This window comes from Cebus imitator, unplaced genomic scaffold (genome assembly GCF_001604975.1).
Source record: "Cebus imitator isolate Cc_AM_T3 unplaced genomic scaffold, Cebus_imitator-1.0 Scaffold491, whole genome shotgun sequence".
NCBI classification, from domain to species: domain Eukaryota; kingdom Metazoa; phylum Chordata; class Mammalia; order Primates; family Cebidae; genus Cebus; species Cebus imitator.
The window spans coordinates 2,109,325-2,119,262 of NW_016107806.1; the positions used below are offsets into that span (position 1 = coordinate 2,109,325).

At 50.8% G+C, this 9,938-nt stretch overlaps 1 protein-coding gene across 3 annotated transcripts in view; it reads left to right on the top strand.

Annotated features, from left to right (window-relative positions):
* Positions 1–2,382: 2,382 nt before the first annotated feature.
* FLAD1 (flavin adenine dinucleotide synthetase 1) overlaps positions 2,383–9,938 on the top strand; it is a 9,537-nt gene continuing 1,981 nt past the window's right edge. Inside the window, exons 1-6 of one of the 3 annotated variants that reach the window (XM_017513429.1) lie at positions 2,383–2,587; positions 3,068–3,292; positions 6,192–6,936; positions 7,644–7,791; positions 8,600–8,698; positions 8,780–8,969. In XM_017513429.1, coding sequence (XP_017368918.1) covers positions 3,212–3,292; positions 6,192–6,936; positions 7,644–7,791; positions 8,600–8,698; positions 8,780–8,969 — 1,263 coding nt within the window. In that variant the 5' untranslated portion in view covers positions 2,383–2,587; positions 3,068–3,211. Of the gene's footprint in view, positions 2,588–2,774; positions 2,855–3,067; positions 3,293–6,157; positions 6,937–7,643; positions 7,792–8,599; positions 8,699–8,779; positions 8,970–9,938 lie in introns of those variants that run through there. The other 2 variants (XM_037733093.1, XM_017513430.2) reach the window with 2 other exon arrangements.

Below are 9,938 nucleotides of genomic sequence, written 5' to 3' on the forward strand. Positions count from 1 at the left end.
TCATGCCTGTAATCCTCGCACTTTTGGAGGCCAAGGTGGGCAGATTGCCTGAGCCCAGGAGTTCGAGACCAGACTGGGTTACATGGTGAAACCCCGTCTCCACTAAAACTACAAAAAATTAGCTGGGCATGGTGGCACGTGTCTGTAATCCCCGCTACTCAGGAGGCTGAGGCAGGAGAATTGCCTGAACCCAGGAGGTGGAGGTTGCGGTGAGCCGAGATCGCGCCATTGCACTCCAGCCTGGGTAATAAGAGCGAAACTCCGTCTCAAAAAAAAAAAAAAATACAAAAATTAGCCAGGTATGGTGGGGTGCCCCTGTGGTCCCAGCTACTCTGGAGTCTGAGGTGGGAGGATTAGGCCGGGTGTGGTGGCTTACACCTGTAATCCCAGCACCGAAGTGAACAGTGTTTGTGCCACTGTACTCCAGCCTGGGCAAGAGAGATGCTCTTTCAAAAAAAAAAAAAGGGGTGGGGGCTTATTTACTTGAAAGAATGGTCTAGACGCCTGACTCTACCATTCACTGTGTTTTGTGGTTGTGTGGCATCCCTTCACCTCTCTTCTCTGAGCCTGTTCCTCATCTGTAAAATGGGCATGATATGTATCTCAGGGTTTTTTTGTTTTTTGAGACAGAGGTTTGCTTTTGTTGCCCAGGCTGGAGTGCAGTGGTGCGATCTCGGCCCACTGCAACCTCCGCCTCCCGGGTTCAAGCAGTTCTCCTACCTCAGCCTCCCAAGTAGCTGGATTGCAGGCACCTGCCATCATGCCCAGCTAACTTTTTGTATTTTTAGTAGAGACAGGATTTCATCACGTTGGCCAGGCTGGTCTTGAACTCTTGACTCAAATAATCAACCCAGCTGGACCTCCCAAAGTGCTTGGATTACAGGCACGAGCCACTGTGCCCAGCTCTGGTTTTTTGTTCTTTTAACAGACAGGATCTCTCTATGTTGCCCAGGTCCTTGATCTTGAACTCCTGAGCTCAAGCAGTCCTCCCTCCTCCACCTCCCAAACTGCTGCGCCCAACCAAGGGTTTTTAAGAGTAAAATTCGAGGACTGGGCACGGTGGCTCACGCCTGTAATCCCAGCACTTTGGGAGGCCTAGGCAGATCACCTGAGATCGGAAGTTCGAGACCAACCTGACCAACGTGGAGAAACCCCGTCTCTACTAAAAATGCAAAATTAGCCAGGCACAATCGCGCATGAGGGAGGGGAATTGCGTGAACCCTAGAGGTGGAGGTTGTGGTAAGCCGAGATCTCACCATTGCACTCCAGCCTGGGCAACAAGAACGAAACTCCGTCTCAAAAAAAAAAAAAAAAAAAGTAAAATAAATGTGGCCAGGTATGGTTTAGCAGTCTTCCAAAGGATGAATTTAGGCCCTTACTATTCAAAATGTAATCCACAGAGCAGTGGCATCACCACCAAATGTAGATCTCAAGCCCCACCCAAACCTGCTGAATCAATCTGCGGATTAAAAGATCCCCAGGGCCGGGCGTGGTGGCTCAGGCCTGTAATCCCAGCACTTTGGGAGGCTGAGACTGGCGGATCACGTGAGGTTAGGAGTTCGAGACCAGCCTAGCCAACAAGGAAAAACCCCGTTGCTACTTAAAATACAAAAAAATTAGCCGGCGTTGTGGCGGTCCGCTATAATCCCAGCTACTTGGGAGGCTAAGGCAAGAGAATTGCTTGAACCCGGGAGTCCGAGGTTGCGCCATTGCACTCCAGCCTGGGACAGTGCAGGACTCTGTCTCAAAAAAAAAAAAACAAAAAAAACGCATATTATTGGTGGAAAAAAGTTTAAGATGCACTTTTAGACCAAAGGCAACTGAAATGGGGGTAAGCTCGGATGATATGAGAATCCAGAGTAAACATGGAAGGCACTCCCTATGCGTTGTCTCATTTGCACCAACAAGACCAATAACTGGAAAAGGTGACATTTGAACTAAGCACCATCTAGAGCAAAGTGGAGGAAGAGAGGGTTTTTGGACTCTTTCTTGTCAAAGAGGTTTAATTAGTTTTGTCTATTATACTAGAGATAAATGAAGGTTCCACACATCTAAGCTCACCTACTCCAGGGTCTTCATACCCGACAAAGGTAATAATCTTTTTCGGTCCCCCCAACTTCCTTCTGCTACAAAATAAGATCCTTGCTCACTCCAATAAAAGCCCTTAGACTTAAACCCTGGCTAACCCATTAAACAAAACAAAAACAACATATGCATAATAATTTGAGTCTAGCACCAGAAACACCCCGAGAGCCTTACAGCACCTCCAACCAATGCTCCTTTCGCGACCTAAACTCCCAAGGTCCCGCCCCCGACCTTGGGGTAAGCTCCTGCGCCCGCATTTCCGGGCAAGGAGTGACCACGTGGTTGTCTCCTGTAACAATCCAGCCCTGCTCCCACTCACTGGCTGAAGCCCGAGAACGACAGTAGAATACACCAATGGGACCCTGAAAGAATCTAAGCGACAGCCTTTCGACCACTCAATGTCAGCTAGGTGTGAGTAAGGCGGGACTTTAAGTACGGAAGCTGCCCCGGGACATGAGGAAAGGAACAGGGGAAAGACCCGGTGAAGGGGCAGAACAGGCAGGTGAGAGCCTGGAAGAGCTCAGTAATCTGAAGCTTGGTGGGAAGAAGGGATTCTGGGCTAGAAAGGGTGCAGAAGCCTGAAGTAAAAAGAGACAGGATTTTGGTCCGGGGTGGAGAGAGGGAATGCATTAAAAAGGGCCAAGGCCCAGAATAAGGTAGACATTTAAAAGGGCAGATGCCCCGAAGAAACATTTAAAAGGGTACAGATACCCAAGACAGAGGAGACACGTGAGGAGACCAGCTCGGCAAACGGAAGACATTTAAAGTGGTAGGTTCCCAGGAGAGAAGGAGTTTTTAAGACTAGAGCTAAGCTTAGAAGACATTTTAAAAGGCATGGGTTGGGATTTGGGAACACGTTTTTTAAAGAGGCAGGAATAAAGGAGTCGCTTGTCAAGGATCTGGTTAGAGAAGACTGAGGCTCTTCCTCTAAGGAGGAACTTGCACGCCCGCTCTCCCCCATTATCCCTTCTGGCTCCTCCAGGTTCCCTCGACCCAGGACCCCCTGTTCCCAGGCTATGGCCCCCAGTGTCCTGTAGACCTGGCGGGCCCCCTGTGCTTGCGACCCCTAATTGGGGGTCTGGGTGGCTACTGGAGGGCCTTGCAGAGAGGCAGAGAAGGCAGGACCATGACATCTAGGGCCTCTGAACTTTCCCCGGGGCGCAGCGTGACGGCTGGCATCATCATTGTTGGAGATGAGATCCTTAAGGTGTGTCTGGGACAGAAGTCGGGGGAGGGCACGGCGTTCTCTTCTTAAGGGCCTGCTGCACATCCCTCCATGAAGGGAGGTGAAACGGGGGGGGGGGGGGCTTGCTCCATTAGGATCCTGAAGTGAATCCAACATGAAGAAAATTAGCCCTCGTTCTTTCAATTACTTTACTGATGAACTTGTAGCAAAGTCCCTACAATTTTTCAATCTGAGAGAGCTGAATGAAAAAAAGGGGGAAAAAAAAAAGGTCATTGCAATTTACCAAGCAGTATGGTAGAGGGCGGAGGGGCTACACAACAATGCCAGGAAGCCCCTCGAGTAGAGGAAGTACCGGTGTATGTACTGCATACTTAAGAGTTTTACCCGGCCTTTTTGGAAGTGACTCAAGGTACTCAGCATAGTGCATAAGTGATCCAGAAGGGAGGCATCCCTTCTGAATTATCAGGAAAGGCTTACTAGAGGACATAGCAGATGACAGAGTTTGTTTTTGAGACAGGATTTTGCTCTGTCGCCTAGGCTGGAGTGCCGTGGTACAGTCACAGCTCACTGCAGTCTCCATCTTCTGGGCTCAAGCAATCCTCCTGCCTCAGTCTCTGGAGTAGCTGTGACTATAGGTGTGAGCCACCACACCTGGCTAAATTTTTTTTTGGGGGGGGAGGGGGGCAGAAAAAGGGTCTCACTATGTTGTTGCCCAGGCTAGTCTCAAACTCCTGGGCTCAAGCGTTCTTCCTACCTCGTCCTCCCAAAGTGCTGGGATTACAGGCATGAACCACCGAGCTTGACCAAATGTCAAGTTTTCATAGTAATTTTTTAAAATATTGTTTGTAAATTGGTCTTTTTGTTGTTGTTTTTTTTTTTGAGATGGAGTCTCACTCTGTTGCCCAGGCTGGAGTGCAGTGGTGGGATCTCAGCTGACGCCTCACGCATTCAAGCAGTTCTCATGCTGGGATTACAGGTGTGAGCCACTGCACTCAGCCTTAATAGACCTCCTTTTTTTTTTTAGACAGTCTTGCTCTGTTGCCCAGGCTGGAGTACAGTGGCATGATCAATCTTGGCTTACTGCAACCTCCGCCTCCCAGGTTCAAGCAGTTCTTCTTCCTCAACCTCCTGAGTAGCTGGGACTACAGGCATGCACCACCACACCTGGCTAATTTTTTGTATCTTTAGTAGGGACGGGGTTTCGCCATGTTGGCCAGGCTGGTCTTGAACTTCTGACCTCAAGTGATCCACCCACCTCAGCCTCCCAAAATGTTGGGATTACAAGCGTGAGCCACTGCACCTGGCTCTGACCCCTACATTTTAAGTGGCTACTAGGGCCTGGCAGGGTGCTTTACATCACATTATATGTGATTTTACTAATCCTCACAACCTCACACAACAACCCACAATGTTGGCACTTTTTTTTCTTTTTTAAATTTTTATTTTATTGTTTGTTTTATAAATGAGGTTCTCACTAGGTTAACCAGGCCGGCTTCAAGCAATTTTCCCGTCTCAGCCTCCCAAAGTGATGGGATTACAGGCATGAGCCACTTTGCCCAGCCTTTGTCTTTTTTTTTTTTTTTTGAGACAAAGTCTCACTCTTGTCGCCCAGGCTAGAGCTAATTTTTTGGTTTTTTTGTAGACACGGGTCATGCCAGTTGCCCGGGCTGGTTTTGAACTCCTAGGCTCAAGCATTCCTCCCACCTCACCCTCCCAAAATGCTGGAATTACAGGTGTGAGCCACCACACCTGGTCAGCAAAAAATCCCAATTAATGATGAAACTGAGAGTCAGAGAAGTTGAGAAACCTGCCGGGGGTTACCTAGGAAGTTACAAAGACGGGATTCCAGCCTGATGCCTGATTCTCCCTTACTCCAAAATACAGGCCCTTTTTTTCTTTGGTGACAGGGTCTCTGTCACCCAGGCTGGAGTGCAGTGACATGATCTCAGCTCACTGCAATCTCTGCCTCCTGGGCTCAAGCAATCCACCCATTTCAGCCTCCCAAATAGCTGGGACTACAGGCGTGCGTCGCCACTCCCAGCTAATTTTTGTATTCTTTTGTAGAGATGGGGTTTCACCATATTGTGCAGGTTGGTCTCAAGCTTCTGAGCTCAAGCGAGACATCCCACCTCAGCCTCCCAAAAGGCTGGAATTACAGGCATGAGCCACCACACCCGGCCATCAGAACACAGACCCTTAACGACTAAATCCTTTGTAGGAAATTAGAAGGAGATGGGGCTGAAAAAGAAGATAGGCTATATACCACAGACAGCCCCAAATACTCTGCAAAGGAATTTGAACTTTCTTCTGTTTACGGTTGGAAACAACAAATAGCTTTTGAGCCCAAGAGTGATGCAATCACAGTGACGCATTAAAAAGGTTACACAGGAGGCAAAGCAGAGCACTGTGGCTGGATGCTGGGAGCCTGGCCGGGAAGCTGTCACCATTGTCTAGGTGAAAAGTACTGAGGACCTGCTTGGTGGCAGTGGGGACAGAAAGAAGAAAGCAGGCTGGGCATGGAGACTCACACCTGTAATTCCAGCACTTTGGGAGGCTGAGGCGGGAGGATCACTTGAGACTAGAAATTCAAGACCAGCCTGGGCAACATAGTGAGTCCCCATTTCTACAAAAAAATCAAAAATTAGCTGAGTGTGGTGACAGAAACCTGTAGCCCCAGCTACTTGGAAGGCTGAGATGGCCCTTGAGCCCAGGAGGTTGAGGCTGCAGTGAGCTGTGATTGAGCCACTATACTCCAGCCTGGGTAACAAAGACCCAGCCTTAAAAACAAAGCAATGGATTTTCCCACTCTCTTGTCCAGTCCAAAGAGCAGAGCACTGCGTCATCAGGCGGATGCAGCTATCATCTCCATCCCCTTCATCCCTACAGTACTGACGGCCTCATCCTCCCGTTCTACCCCCAGGGACACACTCAGGACACCAACACCTACTTTCTGTGCCGGACACTGCGCTCCCTAGGGGTCCAGGTTTGCCGAGTCTCAGTTGTACCTGATGAGGTAGCCACCATTGCAGCTGAGGTCACCTCTTTCTCCAGCCGCTTCACCCACGTCCTCACAGCAGGGGGCATCGGCCCCACTCATGATGATGTGACCTTTGAGGCAGTGGCACAGGCCTTTGGGGATGAGCTGAAGCCACACCCTGAGCTGGAAGCAGCCACCAAAGCCCTGGGAGGAGAAGGCTGGGAGAAGCTGTCACTGGTGCCCTCATCTGCCCGCCTGCATTACGGCACAGATCCTCACACTGGTTACCCCTTCAGATTCCCACTGGTCTCCGTCCGAAATGTCTACCTCTTCCCAGGCATTCCAGAGCTGCTGCGGCGGGTGCTGGAGGGGCTGAAGGGACTGTTCCAAAACCCAGCTGTTCAGTTCCACTCGAAGGAGCTGTATGTGGCTGCTGATGAAGCCTCCATCGCCCCCATTCTTGCTGAGGCCCAGGCCCACTTTGGACGTAGGCTTGGCCTAGGTTCCTATCCTGACTGGGGCAGCAACTACTATCAGGTGAAACTGACTCTAGACTCAGAGGAAGAAGGACCCCTGGAGGAATGCCTGGCTTACCTGACTGCTCGTTTGCCCCAGGGATCGCTGGTCCCCTACATGCCCAACGCCGTGGAGCAGGCCCGTGAGGCTGTATACAAACTCGCTCAATCAGGTAGGGACCTCGTGGACGAGGGGCAGTATGCACAATGCCATTGGTGCCACCCCAGCTCTCAGTAATGCAGGGGCTGCTGGGTGCTTCCTGCAAATCCCAGAGAGGGCAGAAGACAGCTACTGTTGATTCGTTAATCCTTCCAGTAAATGTTGAATGAGTACCTACTTTCATCAGCACTGTGCTAGGTGTTGGGGATGTGGCTCAATAGGCTAATGTATGCCCTGCTCTTATGGACCAGTGTTTTAACAAGAAAGATGGATACTAAACAGCTGATTCAGCATGGGGGATGAAGGGACTGATCTCCCACAGCAGGAAGATGAGCCTTTATCTGGGGTCAGAGAAGTCCAAATGACATAAACAGAGGGATAAGGAGGATTTGGTCAGACCAGTAGGTGGGCCAGAGCAAATAGTATGAATGAGGGCCTGAAAGGAAGCAGCATGAGGTGCAGGGGAATGGAAGGAAGCCCGTACCCCACTCCCCTCTCCTATGGAGGAGTAACACTGAGGCTACCGTGAGATGTAGCTGGGCGGCAGATGGCAGGTAAGGGGCAGACTCTGCAAGGCCTAGTGGGCAGCATGGAGTTTGGACTTTATTCTAGGAATCCTGGGAAGATACCAAAGGGTTTTAAGCAAGGTCAGCATGCCTCCACTCCCCTTTGATGGCCATATGTGTCCATCTGATGCCCTCTTCCCTGCCTGCTTGGCAGGGTCTTCTCTGGGGAAAAAGGTGGCAGGTGCCCTGCAGACCATTGAGACCGCCCTGGCTCAGTACAGCCTCACCCAGCTCTGTGTGGGCTTCAACGGGGGCAAAGACTGTACCGCCCTTCTGCACCTCTTCCATGCAGCTGTGCAGAGGTGAGCCTGCTCCCTGGGAGACAAGACCCCGATCTGTCTCTTTCCCCAGTTCCACATCCCAGAAAGCAAGGATAAAGGGGGTGGATGGGTGGGGTTCAAGAGGGAGATAGCCATGGTGACCTCTCAGTTACATTCTCCCACCATATTGAGCATATGATATGTGCCTGGCCTTGTGTATGGATGTGCAGGCCACCATCCCTGACCACAGGGAGGTCACAGTCCTGCTGGGGAGATGAGAGATTTACACACCTGAAACAAGGATGCATGCTTAGATTTAAGAGGTAAGAGGTCAAGAACCAGGTACGGTGACTCATGCCTATAATCTGCCGGGCGCGGTGGCGCGTGCCTGTAGTCCCAGCTACTTGGGAGGCTGAGGTGGGAGGATCACTTGAGTCCAGGAGTTCTGGGCTGTAGTGTACTATGCCGATCGGGTGTCCGCACTGAGTTCGGCATCAATATGGTGACCTCCCGGGAGAGGGGGACCACCGGGTTGCCTAAGGAGGGGTGAACCGGCCCAGGTCAGAAACAGAGCATGTCAAAACTCCCATGCTGATCAGTAGTGGGATTGCACCTGTGAATAGCCACTGCACTCCAGCCTGGGCAACATAGTGAGACCCTGTCTCTAAAAAAAGAGGTGAGATGTCAGAGTAGGCTTCCCAGAGGAAATCGATCTAATAGATGGAAAGGACAAGGAAAAGGGAGAAGTGGGGTGAGTCTGTTCTTGGGGCCAAAGAGAACAGTGAACTGTTTCGGGAGAGCCATTTCCGTGTCCATGCTGGCAAGCCTGTGGATTCTTCCCCCTCCGCAGGAAATTACCTGATGTTCCAGACCGCCTCCAGATCCTGTATATCCGCAGCACCTCCACTTTCCCTGAGCTGGAACAATTTCTACAGGACACCATCAAGAGGTACTAGGGGCCTGGAGGTTTGGGCTCCAAGAGAGGCTTAACAGAGCCCACTGCTGACCCCTACTTCTGTTTCTTCCTAAGGTATAATCTGCAGGTGTTGGAGGCTGAGGGCAGCATGAAGCTTGCCCTGGGTGAACTGCAGGCACGGTATCCCCAGCTAGAGGCTGTCCTGATGGGCACCCGCCGGACTGACCCCTACTCCTGTAGCCTCTGCCCTTTCAGCCCCACCGACCCAGGCTGGCCTTCGTTTATGCGCATCAACCCACTGCTGGTAATGGGGAAGGGGGTGTATTGCCTTCAGTTTCTCGCCCCATCAGTCACTGCACCCTGGCTTCCCCCGAGTAGTGGGGAGGCTAGAGCCTGGAACTTGGATGAAGGGGCCCCATCATCCAAGGGAGGCGATGCTGTCTGTTCATTCATCCTTTTGACCAATATTTATTGAGCCCAAATTCAGTAGCAGGCATTGTGCTTTCTATGTGGACGGAAGAGTGACTTAGACCTGTGCTGTCCAATGTAGCCACTAATAATTTATTTATACTTAAATTTTAATTAGTTGAAATGAAATACATATGACTAAAAACCACTGAATTACATACTTTAAAAGGATGCATTTGATGGCATGTGAATACCTCAATTTTTAGAATTAAGTACAATTAAAAATTCAGTTCTGGCTGGGCCTGGTGGCTCACACCTATAATCCCAACACTGTGGGAGGCCAAGGTGGGCTAATCACTTGAGCCAAGGAGGTCAAGACCAGCCTGGCCAACATGGCAAAACCCCGTCTCTGCTAAAAATGCAAAATACTAGCCAGGCATGGTGGCACCTGCCTGTAGTCCCAGCTCCTCGGGAGGCTGAGGCAGGAGAATTGCTTGAACCCAGGAGACAGAGGTTGCAGTGAGCCGATCTGCAGAGTGCAGATCGCACCACTGCACTCCAGCGTCAGTGACAGAGCAACACTCTGTCTCAAAATAATAATAATACAAGCCAGGCGTGGTGGCTCACTCCTGTAATCCCTGCACTTTGGGAGGCTGAGGCAGGCAGATCGCCTGAGGTCAGGACATCGAGACCAGCCTGACCAACATGGTGAAATCCCACGTCTACTAAAAATACTAAAATTGGCCGGGCGCAGTGGCTCAAGCCTGTAATCCCAGCACTTTGGGGGGCCGAGGCGAGTGGATCACGAGGTCAAGAGATCGAGACCATCCTGGTCAACATGGTGAAACCCCGTCTCTACTAAAAA